Genomic DNA, 20,238 nt, shown 5'->3' on the forward strand with positions numbered 1-20,238 from the left:
TGCAGATTGAAACATACTATTTTTCACTTATTTTATTGGCACGTGTGTTGCTTTTTGTCTGTATTTTCTTGTACAACATGACAAGTATGGAAATATGCTTTGCATGATTACACATATGTAACATATATCAGACTGCTTACTCTCAGGAAGGGAGAGAAGGAAAGAATTTGGAACTCAAACTTTTGAAAACCGAATGCTAAAGATAAAGAAAATTATCTTTAGATGCAACTGAAGAAAAAATAAAATATTATTAAGACTAGGACTTGAAAAAAAAAGGAAATGAGGGGTTCAAGATGCCTTCAGGACATCTAATTGAAATGTTCAATGGGCAGCTGGCAACACAAGACAGGAAAAAGACATTGTTTCCATCTAGTCTTGTTCCTTAGGTCCTTTCCATGGGAGCCGACCAGGTCATCAAGCTGGGGCAGCATTGAGAGAGAAGGCCCACAATATAGCCAGGGGGTAAAATCACCGTTAGGTACTGCGATATGGAGGATAAACAGCAAAGGGAATTAACTCAGAGGTAGGGGAGGTAGGTAGAAAGTCAGAGAGAAGAAAGTACAAAGAAGGAGAGGTTAGCCAACGGTTTCAAATGTTGAGACAGGTCAAAAAAGTACAAGTTTAAGAAATTTAGCAATAAACAGAGTATTGGTAACTCTGGAGTAAACAGTTTCTGTTGAATTACGAGGCTGAAAGACAAATGGGAAAAAAAGAAAAAGATTAACAAGAGATCCCTGCTTTTGGAGGGGTGGATGTGAGCAGAGATTCCAACGTTTAGGTTCTCAGGTATCTCCTATCCAGGGATGGGGAATCTAACCCTCGAGGCTACATGTGGCCTTCTAGGTCCTTGGTTGCTGCCTTTCTTTTATTAAGGCGATTTGTTCTGTGAAGTTTGGATTCAGTCACAGGGCAACACTTGAGGGCCTAGAGGGCCACATGTGGCCTGGAGACCACAGGTTCCCCACCCTTGGATAGAATACTATTCCAAAACACACTCTGCTAGCTGATATCCAAGGTCCCTCTTGTTCATTGCTTCTACATAGCAATTCAAAACATATGGGCAGAAGAAAACACAATGAAGTTGGTCTCCCCTCTAGATTCCTTAAATCCTATAGTTTATATTCTTCTTTGCTTTCTCTTCCCCCAAAATCCAGTAACACTGATTTCTGTTCTCTTACATTCTAAACAAAGAGGCAAGGCAGGATATACTAGTATGTACACTGGTATGTCATTCTGTACTGAAACACAGGTATATACTATAAGACAGGGTATCTCCACTCAATGTGGTTTTTCCTAGGTTTCTTTGCATCAGAACCACCTAAGAAAAATAAATTGCCTCAGAACACATTACGTTGAAGAAAGATACTATTCATAGCAAAGTATTTTGTTAACTAATTGACCAGAGAAAGACAAAACTCTAAATAAATCAGTAGAATAAGAATAAGGGTATTTTTTATCTTCATTTATTTTTGCCTTTGTATTCTCTAACCTGGTAACTGGTGCACAGTGGGCATTTCATATACATTTATGGAACGAAATGGAAAATTGGCTGCATCTATGAAGCCAAAAGAAAGTAAAACTCAAGTACATGAAAGAAAACTTCTGCAAATATGTAATAATGTTAGAACAAAATAAAATTTAGTTATTTAAAACTGAAATAGTCTCAGAGAAAAATGTGATTCAGAACTGTAGAGAATGTTTGATCAAAGGTGGATAGAAAAGTATAAGCATTTCATTGTTCAAAGAAACTTAGGTGAATCTGAATTCACCCTTACTACTACTTCCTAATATTGAGAAAGAATGGACTTTTCTAATGAGCTAACACTAATATTGCAACACAACACATAATTACCAAAGTTTAGAGCTTCTTTTACCTTTTCAAAAACCTGCATAATAACAGTGTTAGACTTACAGAGGGGATAGGGGAAGGAAACTGAGTATTTTAACTACTGTTAAAATACTGTCCAAAGCAAAATTAAATGTTAAACCATGTATTTGCATGTTCACATAATTATTTCAATTCTTTGATGATCTATGATCTCACTGACTTATATACTTTCTCTAAAAACTGCTAATCACAAGCTGTTCAAAAGCCTTCTTATCCTACATAATTCTTGTCAATGGAGTTCCATATTAACAGGGCCCTGGCCAATAAAGTCCTAATCTCAGAGTATCTATGTTGTCTTCTGCCTGGTGGCAACCCATGTGGAAGACACTTAGGATTCTACTTTGGGAAATCATGATGCTTGAAGTGATTAGAAAAGCCCTGTTCCTTAATGTGGAGCCTGCACATCCTATAACTGGTTTCGATGTGCTAACCAGAGACAGACTACTGATTACCTGATGAGTGAAGAAAGGTACATTGAGAAGATACTAGAGCAGGCCAAAACAAGTCTCTTGCCCTTCCCCTTCTACCATCTGCTGGCTATGTATGGGCACGGAATCATACTGTCTCCCCTCCTGGAGCCAAGAACACCATCCTTTGCTTTTGCCTACTCATATACCCCAGAAATTCAAACAATTAACATATCATAATTGTCCACAATTATATATTGACAATAGATCATAAGTATGTGGCATAGTAATATGTAATATAATGTACATTTTATTATATATTATTGTATTACTTAAAGCAAATCATAATCATCTGCAAAAGTTTTAAAAAAACATCACCTATGTATATTCATTATTCACTTTCCTATTCAAAACATGAAAAGTTACCAGTCAGGGTATACAAGTACCCTCAAGTGAGATCTTTTGTGTTATGATGCATATTGTGTTCAAAGAGAACTGAACTGAAGTTTGAGAATGCCTTGTATCACTTCAAAAATCTTATACCTTAGATGACATCTAGTAAGATTTGGGGTGATGACCACCAAAGAATATCACAAAGGCCAAGGGATGCAACTATGTATAGTTTTGTGGTTGGTTTATAGAGAAAAAAAGATAGTGTTTCTAAACAGGTGTGGTTTGCAAAGTAACATCAGTTCTGCAATCTCAGTAGAGAAAAATATTGACCAGTTTCCAATTTTCCCCAAGTGTTTAAAAATATCTGGGCATGTGTTTGTTTTCATTTGTACTGCTTCATTTGCAGGAGAGTGAAGTGCAATAAAACAAGGCAGGCATGTATAGTTTTTACTGCATAAAAGTGAGCATACACAGATATTTGGGATATTTGGCCCAGTGGAAGTCAAAGCCTCGCCCTTTAGGTAAGAAATCAAACCCCATTGCTCTGAAGTTCCAATAACCACCTAGACAAGTGGGCCCACCATAGAGGATAAGGTTCTTGGTTACTTCTTCCACTAAGACCACTCTGCTCTGAGTTCAGTTGGATACAAAGTGTCAGATGGAGAATCTCTCCATTGGGTGCCTGCAAGTCATAGGGCACCGAAGATATCACAGATGAAGCTCCCACACTGGAGTGTTCCCTCTCAATTTCAAACCTAAATGCTAGGGTCAAATTGAAGAGATCCCCAGAAGGAGGATTAAAAAGTATACCCAGGGATGCCAAACGAAATGAAGAAAAAGAATAGCTCAATGAAATCAAATACCGCGATCAGGGAAACACTTTGTTAAGGTCACCTTTCTGTGGACACGGGAGGAAGAAAGTAGCATTCAGCTGGGCTGAAGGCTGATCCAGCCCTGCCAAGGCAGAGTTTCTGAAAGTGCACAAACTTCCGGTTTTTGCAATGCAATCTACAAAGCCAGTATAGACCCACTAATGATACCATTTCTTCTACAACAGGCAACTTTTCATTTCCTCAATAGAATTCCCTTGACTGGAAATGCCCTTCTCCTTAGGTCATCTATCATACCAACGTCATTTATAACAAAGAAAAGGTAATCACAGAAATATTATATCAAGATAATGAAAAGAAGTGTTGGTTTGATGGGGGGGGGGGGGGGAGCAAGGGAGGCATTTTCACAGCTTGCTTCTAGACCTCTTTTATAATCACCAATATTTACAATATTTAGGAAATATGTCAGTATGACAATTAGCTTTGATACAGGTTTAGAAAATCATTAACTTGGGAATTACACAACATTCTGAAGGTCACAAAATACATCTGGCTCACTGGGAATACATCAGAAGCATATATACAAATGAGAAGATGTGGTTGTCAATCGAAATTTAGTTATACTAAACTAGAAAAAATTGTGTGGGCCTGGAGTTATCTTTAAACTAAATATAATTGAGAGGACTAAAACAGAGATGAGACAATTACCATTCACTGAACAAAGCTACATATTAAATCTAAGACAAACACAAAATATCATCGGTCATTAGGTCATAATATAATAGTAATTTCAATCCTCTCCACAGGTCTCTGACTCTACCTCCACAAACACTGTTGACCTCATTTAAGGGATGATAGTGAAATGACCTGCCCATTATGAACTGGTATCAAACCAAATTCTATCTAATTTCAAGGTCCACAGTTCCTTTTCCTACTCTGTACTACATTGCCCCAACATCCCCTTTCATTTTCTCTTAGATAATTGACAATTTACCTAAAAATTCCTCGCCTTTAAAAAAAAGCATGAAAGTGAAGAATATGATGAAAATTATATAAAACCTAAAATGAGGCTTGTGACAGTAAAGTTTTTTGGATTCCAAGAACATCAAAAATGGTAGGAGAAATAATAGCCCTTTTTTGCAAGATTTTGATCTATGATTCACTCACAGTCATGCATATCACCTCATAACATTTGTTACCTAAAGAAATGAAAGGCATACATTTAGTCTTTTTCATGAAAATTCTAAAACTTTGTACAAAGAGAGGTGATGGCCATTATCCAGAAACACCAGTCAGGCGAGGGAGCTATAGAGGGAAATTTATAGAAATAACAGGCATTCCTCAACTGTTATATGGTCAAAGGATATTAGCATGCAGTTTTCAGGAAAAGTAATCAGTTCTCTATAGTCATATAAAAAAATGCTCCAAAGCACTAGTGATGAGAGAAATGAAAATTAAAATAACTCTGACCTACTACCTCACACCTGTCAGATTGCCTAATGTGACAGAAAAGGAAAATGACAAATGTCAGAGGGGATGTGAGAAAAGTCAAACTAGTAATGTACAATCAGTGAAGTTGTATATTGATTCAACCATTCTGGAAAATAATTTAGAACTATCCCCAAAGGGCTATAAAACCATGCATACCCTTTGACCAAGCAAAATGCCACTACTAGGTCTATATCCCGAAAAGATTTTTTAAAAAAGGAAAAAGACCTATGCATACAAAAATATAGCAGTTCTTTTAGTGGTGGCAAAAAATTGGAAATTGAAGAGATGGCCATCGATTAGGGAATGACTGAACAAGTTGTTATTGATGAACAGAATGCTCTCAGAAAAGCATGGAAAGATTTACACGAACTGATGCAAAGTGAAAAGAGCAGGACCAGGAGAACATTTTACACAGTAACAGCAATATTTTATGGTGAACTACTATGAATAACTTTAGCTTTCTCTGCAATACAATGATCCAAGACAATTCTGTAAGGCTTATGATGAAAGATGTTGGTCCATCTCCAAAGAACTAGTACAGCCTGAATGCAGATCAAAGATACAACAGATGTATGTTTGACATAGAGTAAAACATACATAGCTTTTTAAATGGTCGCCCAAAAAGGTATCATCGTACCTATCCATCCATGTGGACATCTAAGGTTAATGATTGAGGGTAAGTGGGGGCTAGGGGGAGAAAAAAGAGTTAAAAACCTTCCCCATCCATTAATAGGCCTCTGACAACACCTTTTTTTAATTTCTAATGAGATACTGGGTCATGACAGTCATGCCCTCAAGCTCTGAAAAGTATATATATACTCTGAGGTGAGGTTTTACTTTGGACTAATTTTTTGGAAGAAGGTTTCTATATGCCAGATGAGACTCTGGGCAGCCATTTTAAGAAGCCCCCCTGCTTTGAAAACCCAGATGTGTTGGGGCTTCTCTCTCTGGTAATGATATATGTCTTCTCTATGTTCAGACAGTTGGAAGCCCTGTCTGTTGGTCTTTCTGGTTGTAATTTGTTTTTATTTTCTCTGAAGTTCAGGGTGCTGACTTTTTCCCCTGAACTAAGTGAATGACATATGTGCTTGATTAAAGTAGATTGCTGACCCCTCAAAAGTTGCTTTTCTTTTAGAAAAGTCGATCAAAGAAGCTGTCTATGCCAGGGTCCTTACTGATACCGAACATGACAAAGCACTCTATGATTCAAGGGCAATCTAAATGTTACCATCACATAAGATGAGAAACAAAAAGGCATTTGATCACCTAAAGTACTTGGTGTTATAGGAAACACCCTATGTACCTTGTTTGGAAAGAGAAGAATTCATTATCAATGGTGAGATTTTTAAATGATCTTATTGATCAATAGTGAACTAATTGTGTGATACTCTAAAATCCTAATTTCCTTGGTGAAAACAATAGTACCTTGGAAAAAGATTGCTCAACCTATTTGTATTGGAAAAATAAAATAGATGGGGGAAAATAAAACATATTTCCTAAAATATGGCTTACATTTGATCTGGCAGTCCTTTGCCCAGCTATTAATAGACAGACTTATCTTGGATAAGTGATACAGACAGACAAGGACTTATTGAGGAGATGATCATTATGATCCCAAATATTTTACTCTTCTCTAACACATATTTTTCCAACAGACTAGATCATAGCATGGGCAAGTGAAGTAGCTAGCACAAGAAATGACAAGGATAGCTCAAGTAATATCCTGGGGTCTCCTGCTAGATAGTAATGACGACCACAAACATCCTTGAGCACGCTGGGCTAACACCCAACATATGGAAGAATATATGGAGAAAAGTGGATCAGTATTACCATGTACGAAGAACCACGGAAAGGGGATGACCAGAAACAATATAGAAAATTAATGAAATCGTAGATCCACCAAAGTGGCTGCACCAAAGAAATCATGGTTAGGAAACCAGAAGCAAAGGTAACTACAGTATATCACACTGAGCTTGTGTCTACACACAAACTAATTTCACCATGGGGGAGTTTTTCCTTTGTTTTTCCCTTTTGGTAGAGAAAAAGGTAGCTAAATTGGTTGATCATTTTTCAAAGTCACACCAGACTGGGTTTTCTTTCCTCTTGCAGGCTTTCTGAGCAACACATTCTGGGATGAATTTAAAAAAGAGAGGCCTAAATTCCTAACAATTAAACAGAGAGTGACTTGATCACAGAGTTGCCATTCAAGCTGGAAGAGTGGAGATATAGACATTGATTCATTTATACAGGTATGAAAAAGGGAGAAAGGTATTGAAATTGGTGAACAAACATATTAGGACCAATAAAATTCAAATGGAGGATTTTACAGCACAACTTGAAAATGCCAACTTGAAAATGATTTACATAAACTGGCACACATCTATGACATTTTCCATTCTGTAATCACAGCCATCACAACGTATTATGTTCAACCATATTGAAGGAGTCTTTTCGTTACTCCTTACTCCAATAATACTTCTACCTGATCCTGATTATATCTTGTATGTTATCTTTCCCTATTAGAGTATGAATGCCTTGATGCTAGAGTTTGTTTTTGCATTTCTTTTTATCTCCAGTGCTTACCACAGTGCCTGCCACGTAGTACACATTAATAAATGATAGTTGAGTGATGGACTGACTTCAATCACCCATCTGAAATGCATCTGATATCAATCTCTCTACCCCCAGATACTACTGACCATGATGATAATATTCTGCCACAGTCCTGGATGATGTGCTTGTGAACCTGAGGTCTTAAAAGTTGTCAATTAAGAACAAGCTCTGGAAAGTCCAGCCAAAGGAAAAAAAAAAAGATGTGGAACATAGGCTAGAGAATAGACTCTGTCTTATGCCTGACAACCAACTGACTTCAAGTTCAAGGGCTTGTTACCAGAAGGTTAGCCATAAAATGATCAATTTGTCTTGGCCACCATAGTACCTTCTGAAATTCCTTTACCAAACCTAGCAAGACTTCAATCTATGCTGGTAAACAGACTACCAATTTAGATAAAATTACAGATCTTATTAGGGGAGAAAGGCAAGAGGAGAAATGTTAGTAAGAGAAATACTAATAATATTCTCTACACCACCAGATCTCTATAATTTCCCCACTTTAGGAAACTCCTTGGCTTGTAACACCGCCCCCCCGCCTTGATGCACCTGTGGATCTATTATCTTCTCAGGTTACGAAGCTCCTTGGTATATGAACTTCCTTCATTAATACAGGTCAACATGACATCTGTAATTTAAAAGTCTTAAGAGAATTGTCCGTGGCAAGAAAAGTGAAGGGACATATACAGAACGACTCAGCACAATAATATGTTTTAGAGGAATCGGATGAATCCAGGCTATCCTGACTCCAAGGCCAGGCTACCTAGCCTACTAATGAGACTACTATCCAGTTCAAAAGATTCCACTGAGATTTGGATGTCAGTACTGGCCTTTGCTTTAAAACTAATATTCACTATTATTAAGCAGTTTCCAACCTTACTTACAATGCAAATTTTAAGAACAGACTAGATTTTGGTAAATCTATTTGCAACTCTAAATTGTGATCCAAGTACACTTGGATTTAAAATGTTAAAATCTTGCTGAGCCATTTTCAGTGCTGCACCTCTTTTCTCACAATACCACATTAACAAAGAAATTTTTCTCAAAATTCCTATTTTCATATATCTTATACTGACCTGATGCAAGGCAATTTGGCTTTTAAATGACTCCATCTTTCATTCATAACATTGATTTTATGTTGGAGGGTGGCTGCTGCATTGGAATTTCCAAGGGCCTTGATCATATTTTCCTGTTGTTTTTCAACGATATTTTTCCAAATATCGCTGTGTGGGTTGATTTCTGCCTGTATGTCCCATTAAAATAAGAAGAGAAAAATGCAAATGTTAAGTAATAGTAATTTATTATTCTGCTAGATAAAGACAATAGTTTTTACGATCATCAATTACCATGATGTTTGGACTTAACCAGCGACTTTGATCTTCCTCATAACAAAGCCAATCTTCTTCAAACAGTCGAATGTTTTCAAACATAAACAAGGGATTTCTTCAAAGCCTACAACTTCTGAATTCCAGTCCAGTCCCACGCAACAAACGTTTATTAAGTACTCATGATATGCAAGGTACTGAGAGAAACTGTTTGAATCAATCCCAAGAAGTTGGCAATCTACTTTGGGGCTATAACCACACATCTAACAAACCGAGGAAGGCACCAGTAACTAGGGTAGTGGGAGGGTACGAGAGAAGCAATGACTGGCCACTGGAATTCAATTCAGTTCAGGTTAACCTAGCATTTAATTTCTCTCTGAAATTGTTTTCATTTGCATAAAAGAAAAATGTCTGAGGGTTCCATCTCTGCTGAAGTATATATATTCTAAATGTATACATAAAAATTGCTGATTTCCCTTCAAATGAAAATATGAGCTACTGCTTCCTTTGGGAACTTAAAAGTGATGTGTACACTAAGAAAGATGTGTGAGCTCAGGTCAGTCACAGCTTTTTTGTCCTTAGTTTGTTCATCCGTAAAATGACCAAGTTGTACTAATGTTCTAATATTCTTGGTGTCCATAAGAACATGAATTCATGATATTTATCCGTTTGATACATGAAGACTGATAACAAATGGAATTCAATTAAACTCTATTATAGATGACAAAATACAAAAAAATATTCCTATGCTGTAGAATTGTTTTCTGTCACCACTATCAAACATCTTTCAGAGGAGTAGCGATCACTAAGCAACTATTCAGGCAAGCAACTCTCAGCCATCTAATTGTACCCCACTGACATCATACAGATTTCAGGGTTGTCAATGTCGAAAATAAATTTGCTCAGTTCAACAAAATGAATGTTATGCATCCATCTCCCACTAGGTCGTTTTAATTTACAATATTCATGCCAGTTTCCTTTTTAGTTTCTTGGTTCCTTAAACCAGAGCTTTGATAGCATTGCCTTATGTTGACACCTGCTGGAAAATATTGGGACTGTAAATTTCTTATTCTGTTAGCTGCATCAGCAGTAATTGAGCAGTGGTACAAAAAGTACACGGCAGGATCAATTCCTGCACAAAGTGACATAAATACCATTTTCAGACTGAGATAGCACATGTTGTAAATACAGGAAACTCTCAAGAAATCTGCCCAAAGAGTAACCCTCCCCTAAATGGCTGTTCTGTTCTAACGAAATCCCAGTGACAGGTCAAGGTAAACAAAATTCTATCGTAATTTGGGGTATCCTTTATTTGGGATGTTATTAGCCAAACTGATTAAAGCATTCCTCTTCCTTTACTGATATTGCAGCTGACCATGTTTGGCTGTGGTAACTTTCGTGGCTGTACCTAGTGGAGTCATTTGGCTGTCTGAGAAGGGAGACAAATGATCGATTGTGCAAGTCTGTACAAATGTATCAGTGAAGTGACCCAGCTCCAAACAAAAAAAGGATGCTTTATGTATTCATGCTTGTAATTTCTTTCACAAAAAAAGCATGAGTGAATGAGCTTTTCTTCTCTATTAACAACACTGTCTTATTTGCGTGAAAAAATGCTTTGAGCAGATCAGATTTATTCTCTGACATGCACTGAAACACACCACACTGAATCAAACATTGGAAATGAAAGATACAGATTATCTCAGCTGACATTGTTATTAAATCCTATCTATGAAGCCTCGCTTAGCTAATCAAGTGAGTAAGAAATATTTCTGAAGGTTCTTGCAAAGAATGCCTCAGTACTTCAGTCAATCATAACCTGCTATACATCTCCCAAGGAAAACTTTCTATATGGAAAAACTGCTTTAGCCAAAGTCCAAAGAAAATAAAGGAATCGAAAGACAATACTTTGGTTGTCCACCTCTCTCTCCAGCACCATAGAAACTTGCCATGCAAATAAAGTTCAATATTTTTTATATTCTATATTAGCCACATTAGGAGAAAATGAAAAGCCCCAAGTTTCATTCTGCTCACAGGTGTGTCTGACAAGGGATTGAATCCAAGTTTTTGAGAATATCATGTTTGAAAGGAACTTTTGGAAAACGGGTTTGACACTAATATTAAAATGGAATTCTGCAGCAAGTCATTGGAAAAAGTTATAGGAATAAGACTTATCTCTAAATTATAAATAATAGCTTCTCCACAAATAACACTGACAGTGCTAACTTCAAAAGAGAGGCTGATGTACAAACTCATGGACGATTTAGGGAGTGACAAACTGAAATTCGAAACTTTTAAATCACTTCCCTTTTCCTGCTCAGTTTTTCTTACAAGATAACACTTGTTTTACTCTAAGTTCTTCCCACTCTATGGAAGTGCCCAAACTTGCAGAGAGGACCACCCGTGAAAGCAGAGAGAAAAAGAGAGAGATCGGGGCCAGAGATGGAACTGGAAAACCCTTGAGATCCTCTTCTAACACTTCAATATTATGATATCTAATATAATTACTGACAAAGGAGTCTTCCTAAATAAAAAAAAAAGGAACCGTTCTAAAATGGAGGCAACAAGCTCTAAAGAGACCAATTTTCCATGGTTCTCGAAATGCGCTTCTGATTTTAGAAACAGAAAAAATTAATGAGATGACAGAATGAAAGATGTGTTGGGAGGGGGACTGGTTTTATAGAAATAGGGTAAAATAATATTTTATACGATCTACTTTTAATTTTTCTGACACTTACATCAGTAAAATGCTTACACTAGTAAGATGATGCTTTTCAGAAGAATGAAAAAGTATTTTTTAAAATACCGACTAATTACATTCTCTGCAAACACTTCAGTAGAATATCATAAACAAGACAACCTTTCGTCTATTAGAAAAGACAGCATTCATTGAAGCTGTAATACTATTTACAATTCTTAGCCCAAATGTAACTACACAAACAATTCAGCCAAATAAATTGTGTAACGTGGCATTCTGCAAAGTACCTCAATGCCATCACTCTCAGGACAGTTTTTAAAGCTTGAAAAAGAGGTCAGATAATCAATCTCCTGAGACGTTCATTTTCAGGGTACAATTACCTTACAGAGCTTCTGGTACCGAGGAGAAGAAACTGCCATCCTCTGTAAACGATGCAACAAAACCACAACTTTCTGAAGAGATGTTCTCACCACAGCCATCATTGTAAGTTTGCCACACTTCTGAAGACACCTCAGAATTTGCATGATAAATTAAGAGCAATGCTCATTTCCTCCTGGTCACTGGACAAGGATTTGCCAATCTTCTGAGCATGCTCGTTTCCAGGAATACATTGGAGAGGTACAAGCTGTAGCTTCCCAAGGAGAAGGATTATACACCTTCACGTTCTTCTCAATCTAAAAAGCACACGTAGACGCCCAACAGAAAGCCCCTGACAGATGCTCCCCCCCAAGCCAGTGTTTGCTCGGCTCAGCACAGGTGTTGAGCCAAGTGCTGTCTGTTGCCGTAGAGGAGCGCAGTTGGTAGCCAAGAAGGACATTAAGTGAAACATGAATGCTGCTGAGACAAAGCAGAAGCCCCTTGGGAAGACAGCTCCAACAGATAATAATAGTTCATCCCTCGGAGCTGGTTTATATTAGGAGATAGAAAGGCATTCACTCCCTCACTCCGGAGAAGGATGTGTTCACTCCCAGACTAAATGCAGCTCTGGCAGAGCACTGTTGAGTGAGTGAATAATAGGCTCTGTTATAAATCTTCAGAGAAGAACAGAGGGATACCTGGCTCTAATGGTATCAAGCCATACGTTAAGGGCTAATCAATCACACGAGGACAGGACTCAAAACTAGATTATCTAAGAAAAAAAAAAACCTAACCAAATGAACGAAAGAATAACTGCAGAGGTGCAAATGTTTTTGCTTAACACTGAAGCAGATCTGCCCAAAGAGCTATCCAAAACACACATTTCCATACCTGGAAGTAAAGCCATTACTAAACAGAATATGTCAGGGCTTACCTAATTAAGAAGTAACATTAATAAAAGACTATTTTATGGGTCATTCCAGAATATTAGGATTCCCTTTTCAAAAGGTTGCTTTATGTTCTCAAGTTTACTTTAAAAAAGAATAAGATGCGTGGGCACAAAAAGAAGGCAGACTATATGATTAGACCTTGTGGGACCTTCTAAACCATCTTAGGGTCACTGTCACAAGTGAAAACTGAAGCAAGTAAGTTGAGATTTAATTCCCATTTTGAAGAGGAGGAAAATAACAGAGTGATTAAATGCTTTGGTCAAAGATCACAGCCAGAAATAGAAGCCAGATGTTTCTCATTATCACTATCTTGCTCAAACTAATAACCTATGTAATATTACAGTTTCATCATACGGTGCAATTGTCATATTATTCCTTTATAAAGTAAATCAGAAAAGGTATCCTGCAAGAAGGCTTAGTCTTCCTGTGCAGTAAAGGGCACACAAACAACCTCATCTTCATAAATCTTAAAACATTTTTACCTATTTCCTCAGGTCTTTTCTGTATTTACTTCAATATCGCTTCAAATACCTAACAGTGTTTCTCTAATACAGTGTTTTTTTCTGCTCAGTTACCACCCAGTGGTGTACCCTTCATTTCTTTTCTGCATTCCTCTACTAGAACACATCCTGAGCCTATGGCGCCTCCCTCTGTTTGGAATGAATATGCCAAGGTATTGATTATAGAACTGCCAGGATGGAATGTCAATTACGCAGCTAAAGACCAAATGATGGGAGAGTGCACACTGGAGAATCATTAGGTGAAGATACTTTAACAAAGTTACTTACTCTCCTCAAAGTACAGGGCACACAGTAGACACTCAAGAAATGCTTGCTAATGAGTTTAGTAAAATCAAAGCCTCTCCCCCTTAGATTTCAGTCACCAAAAAAAGAAAATCAATTGAACACCAAAACTAAAAATATGCCATCAAGAACCGAGCAGGATTTTATTGGTGGTAATGAAGGATAAAAAATGTCAAAGATAACTTTATCAACAAGATAGTTTGGATATTAATATTAAAAATTAAATAGCAGAAAACTGGTGATTGACATATTTAATGATGGATATTATTATATCAATACATTGCTACGTGTATACAGTATCTATAAAAATTATAATACAGAAAAACTGCAGTTGTTTACCTTGCCTGTGGGGCAGGCTAGATGACATGGTGGAAAGAGCCCTAGGCCTGGAGTCAGGAAAACCTAAGTGCAAATCCAGCCTCAGACACTTGCCAGCTGTGTGACCCTATGCAAGTCATGTTCATCCTGTTTACCTTAGTTTCCTCATCTGTAAAATAAGCTGTGGAAGGAAATGGAAAACCAGCAACAAAATGCCAAATGGGGTCACAAAAAGTCAGACACTAAACAACTGAACAAGGAAAACATCTTGTCTGTGGCATGACCTTACCAATCAGGCAATCAATGTCATGTTTTGGTTCTACAAGCCAAGGTAACATTGACATTCACTGAACAAAACAATTAGTGTCAAAGAAGGACTGAAATAGGCAGAACTTCATAAAACATGCTTTACAAGTGGAATTATCCATGAAATCACAACCAGCATGTCTGCACTATTTCTCACTTTGTTTTTCAGTCAATTTTAGTCGTGTCTGACTTTTTGTGACCTTATGTAGCATTTCCATGGCAAAGAAAATGGAGTGATTTGCTATTTCCTTCTCCAGATCATTGGACAGATGAGGAAACTGAGGCAAACAGGGTTGAGTGACTTGGCCAGATTTGAACTCAGGAAGATGAGTCTTCCAAATGCGAGGCCCAGTGCTCTATCCACTGCACCACCCAACTGCCTTCCTCTTCCCATTTGAACAGCTTACTTTCTTCACCTACTCAAATCGTATACTATCCTTGAGTCCTACCTCTCATCCCAGCTCCCACAAGAAGCCACAAGTTAGGGAACTAACCACATCAGTCCATGTTCTCTACCTATTTGGCCTTTGGCTGAACTGTGGTCACATGGACTCTTATCGATCGTGTAGATTCTCATTATGGTAAGGTTACATTATTTAACTTTCAGGAATATTTTCTTGTCCAGTATTTTTCAGTTTCTGGTGGGGGAGAAGAAAAAAAGCACTGACCCAGGAATCAGGAGAGTTAGGTTCTAGTCCAGCTCTCCTACTCATTTGCTTTGAATATTGGGCAGAAATGGCTCTCTGGGCTTCAACTTCTTATAACATAATAAATGAAGAGATTGGACTAGATATCTCACTGAGGTTCTCAGATTGAATGACTAATATTTTCTAAACTATTCATACAACTCTGCATCCTTCAATATTTAACATTCTACAAAGAAAGGAAGCAGAAATTGAAGAATTTACCACAGTAATATAAAGGAATAGAATTCAGAAAGACCACAACTCTGACCAAAGCAGGGTACAATCATGGTTTTGGAAGACATGTAGGAAAATGGATGAACATTTTGCACCTCTTTGAAAGAGGCAATGGACCACAGGTGCAGAATGAGACATTCATTTGGGGACATGATTTACAATCACAATCACAATTCATTTGTATTACTTAACTGTATTTAGTTTTCATAAAGAAGTCTTCTATGAACAAAACGTGAGAGAAACTAGAAAGTTAGAACATTTTAAAATATCTGTCAATAAAATATTTAAAAAGCAAAACATATTATGAGCACAAGGGCTCAACAAATATTCTTTATTAACTGATTAGTTTGAGAAATACTAAGAATTTTTTTAGTGAGGAACATGGCAATGTTTTAAAATATTAGGCGAAATAGCCTACTAAAAAGTTGGTTTCGAATTTGTGTACACTTTATTCAGTTCCTATTTCTTTACCCACCTATTCCTAACTACTAAATATTAAAGTCAAACATATATTCATTTGAAGAGCACATGCTTCTGCTACCATTCTACCACTAAGAGAATTGATTACTTGAGTTAGAAGCAACTTGAGACAGCCCTGGAGTGGGTCAATGAAATAAATGCTGCTCAAGATAATACTTTTCCATTAAAAACATGGGATACAGAAAAATGTAGCATCCTTCCAGAACTCAAACTAACAATAGCACACCTTACCTCCATTTCCTCCAAGATTCATCTGAACACAGGGAAAATGTCTACTTGCTCTTCTCACGGTTCTATCATGGCTACGTATCAGGCCATCCCTAAGACCTGACACATTCTAAGCTGTGTACAAGGAATGTCGTCAGCTTTGGCTCGTTCCCCTTTCACAAAATAACCTGGGTTCCCTTACACCTTCATTTAAACTGTGTACATAGAATCAAACTCCAACAATTGCTTTTATGTTAAGTTTGCTTTCAATTTACTTCCCTTTAAAGCTAAGGTTTTAGTTTGGGGGAGAAGTTTGGTTAATCTAATTTTTCTTTTAAATTAACAAATACTTGAAATTGAGGGTTTGAGAGGCTTCCCTTAAAGGGAAATAAATGGATTATTTGGCTTTTGTAGGTTATTAACACATATGGAAACAAAATATTTCTCAAATTTTATGTGTAATGAGAATTGCTTTGTTTTGCTTGCAGTCTAAAATGTATATTGTAGCTCATTTTCTGAAAAAATCCTCACATTAGCGTGTTAGTCCTCCATTTTTTCTCACTTCTCTTCTCATTTCTCCCTACATAATAAAGACTCTTCTTTAAATATTTTGAATGACTATGTGTCATCGTAAGAAAATGTTCCCTAATGTAATAACATAAGGAGGAATGGTTAAACTCTTTAGATAGGAAACATTAACAGTTCCTTACATTCTTCTTAAAGACTTGTTTGGTTTTATCCATAAATTATTACTATTTCTAATATATTCTTCCAAATCTCTCTTTAGACATGAATATAAGAATATATTTTAAGTACTAATCAATATTATACAGGCTAATCTGCTACAAATTTTAAAGTCTTTCAAATTACATAAATACAAGGATATACTCAGTACAGTAAAAATAATAAGGGCATGCTGCCTGAACATCGATGATAAAGTATAAATTGTGCATCTAAATATTAAAATGACAAACTGTATAAGAGATACTTTGAAACAGTATCAAACCGTCAAATCTCCTCTCCTTTACATTGCACATACATGCAAAAATTAACAACGACATGGTGTGAAACTAATGATCTTCTGGGGAAAAGGGGATAAAGTGGTGGTGTTAATACACACACACACACATAAATGCCTTGAGCAGTCTATACTGGACCTACATGGCCACACATATAACCATTGGTTTATAAATATACCACCAAATTGATTTTAAAAAGAAATGGGGAAAAATTGTTTTCATATAAAAGCAATCTGGACAACTACTTGGGGCTGTGTCAAGTTAACTGGACTGTCTTTACACTGTCACAAAGAGCCAACAATGTAACATATCATGGCCTCCGACACTAAGATGGCCTATCTGATAAATAAAAATAGTTAAGAGTCCTTTGAAGATGCTCTAGGAGAGCCACTTCCCAAGAGAGAAGTAGTCAAAGGATACAAAGAGTTTGAAAAGGAAGAAATGAAAACCAAACTATCAACAAATATCAAAAATGTTTTAATTCACTAAGAGAGAGAAATTGTAAAATTAAACAACTTTGAAGTTTCATCTCATATATTTTTTTAAAAAACTGTCGAAGATGATAAAAGATGAAAATACTGAATGCTGGAGAAACTGTGGGAACACAAGTGCATGAATAACACTGTTTACTGTGCTGAATATTGATCCAACTGCCCAAAAAAGCAATAGGAAATTAGCTTACAAAACTAAATTGCCCCTAAGCTTTACACAGGAATATCACATAAATCCCAAGAATGTCACAGACAAAGGGGGAAGTCTTCTATAAGCCAAAATATTCCAATTAGTAATTTGAGGGTAAGCAAATGACCAGAAACAAAAGAGATTTCCATTTATTGGGAAATAGCTGAACAAAAAATGAAATACAAATGGAATGGAATGTTATTGTACCATAAGAAAAAGAGATGAAGGTAAAGGTTTTCAAACCATGATTAAAAAAAAAGGGCCTAGACATCATCTTTCAAGAAATTATCAAGGAAATCTGCCCTGATATTCTAGAACCAGAGAGTAAAACAGAAATGGAAAGAATCCATCAATCACCTCCTGAAAGAGATCCCCAAAAGACAACTCCTAGGAATATTGTAACCAAATTTCAGAGTTCCCACTTCAAAGAGAAAACATTACAAGCAGCCAGAAAGAAATCATTCAAGTATCATGGAAACACAATCAGGATAGCACAGGATTTAGCAGCTTCTAAACTAAGGGATTGAAGGGTTTGGAATATGATATTCTAGAGGTCAAAGAAGCTAGGATTAAAACCAAGAATCACCTACCCAGCAAAACTGAATAGAATATTTCAGTGGAAATAAATGAAACTTCCAAGCATTCTTGTTGAAAAGACCAGAGTTGAATACAAAATCTGACTTTGAAATACAAGAATCAAGAGAAACATGAAAAGGTAAACAGGAAAGAGAAGCCATTAATTCAACTCATTAAAGTTGAACTGTTTACATTCCTACATGGAAAAATGACATTTGTAACTCATGAGATCTTTCTAAGTATTAGGGTAGTTGGAGGAAATACACACACACCCAAATACATTTGTATACACACACATATATGCATGTGTGTAAGTATATGTGTATGTTCTCTGAAGACATTCTGAAGTCTAAATAAATTAAACAGTAGAAGAAAAAACTTTAGGTCAAATGAGGATAACCACAAAAGGGATGCATGTAGCAGTTATGAAACTAGAAAAATACATCCATCTGGAATAAGCATCTTGATTACCACATTAACAAAATCAGGCCTCAATTTTAAGTGCCCCTAGGCTCATAACAAGGACAAGATTCACCCCTTTCCCTACTGGTCCTTCTACCTCCTAACAAGAACAATAACATTGACAAGAACCAGGAGAACACTGTACACAGTCATAGCAACACAGTGCAAAGATCAGCTTTGATAGACTTAGCTCTTCTCAGCAATGCAATGATCCTTAGATCTCCACATGACTCATGATGCAAAATGATATCCACTCCCAGGGAAAGAACTATGAAGTCTGAACACAGATCAAAGCATACCATATTTTTTTTTTCCTTTCTCATGGTTTTCACCTTTTGTACTAATTCTTCTTTCACAACATGACTAACATGGAAATATGTTTAATATGATTGTGCATACAGCCTATCAGATTGCTTGCCAGCTTGGGGAGGGGCAAAGGGAGAGAGGGAAAGGAGGAGAGAAAAATTGGAACTCAAAATCTTCTCAAAGTGAATGTTCAAAACTATCTTTACAAGTAATTGGAAAAAGAAAACACAATGTAAAGTGCAGCTATGAATCAATGTGCTGGCTTCAGAATCACTCACCTCAAACTGCTTGTTCAGCTTCTTGTACGAAACACACTCTTCCAAAGCATCCTCCTGCTCAATTGCATTGGCAAGTACATTAATTGAAGTTTCTGCCTCCGTCAACCAATTCCATAATTTGTCCATAATCTTGAAGGAGGCCTGCACTGACCTGAGGTCCACCTCTAAGCAAATTTGTCTTCCTCGAGCGCTGGAAGCAACAACAGACAAGCAAACCTTAAATAATGTCCAATGTTATGTACATGATGAACATGAAGTTAATAGATAATGTAAAAAGGAATGTTCCTTTTTACCAATTACCAAAAGTAGCTGAGAAACCCATCCCTTCATATGTTTGGTGCACTTCAGGATCAAACAAGATACTTCCATACCACTTAGTACAGTGCCTGGCACAAAGTTGGCCCTCTATAAACTTGCTTTCTCCTCCTTCAAACAAGAATAGTAAGAATTTTCTATTTGCATATATGAATATTAATTTGTGAAGGTACAAAAAAATTCAAATTACAAAATCACTCCTGTGAAAAACTGAGTTATTATTCTTATTTGGGGATAACATTTAATGTTTGTGCATACCCCAAAAGGGCACTTATTGTATGGGAAATTGGAAAGAGGGCATTCAATTCAGTCATTTCATAAGCGTTATTTTCTCTCCCCATATTCCCAGCTAAACAAAATGACTTAAAGAGAAACTCAATTGAAACAATTTTGAAAATGAAGAACCATCCTCAAAAACGAGACTTCATTCAATAAGGGATTTCCTATGTAGTTATCCCTTTGACATCATGATTTTCCCATTGCAGTTTTTGATATATTACAGTTGTACATAAGATATTAAGTGAGAATGTTTTGGGAGTTCTGTGGAAATCATAGACAACATGTGAAGACCAGCAAACGATGCAGAAAATGTGAGTTTAGAGACTGAGAAATGCATAAAAT

General features: G+C 36.6%; 1 protein-coding gene across 1 annotated transcript in view; it reads right to left on the bottom strand.

The window, feature by feature from the left end:
* Positions 1-20,238, bottom strand: part of LOC140526921 (utrophin-like) — a 90,112-nt gene that overhangs the window by 7,157 nt on the left and 62,717 nt on the right. The window contains exons 17-18 of the mRNA XM_072643556.1: positions 19,303-19,492; positions 8,696-8,862 (exon numbers count right to left, since the gene is read on the bottom strand). Of these exons, the coding sequence (XP_072499657.1) occupies positions 8,696-8,862; positions 19,303-19,492 (357 nt within the window). The remainder of the gene's footprint in view (positions 1-8,695; positions 8,863-19,302; positions 19,493-20,238) is intronic.

This window comes from Notamacropus eugenii, chromosome 2 (genome assembly GCF_028372415.1).
Source record: "Notamacropus eugenii isolate mMacEug1 chromosome 2, mMacEug1.pri_v2, whole genome shotgun sequence".
NCBI lineage: Eukaryota > Metazoa > Chordata > Mammalia > Diprotodontia > Macropodidae > Notamacropus > Notamacropus eugenii.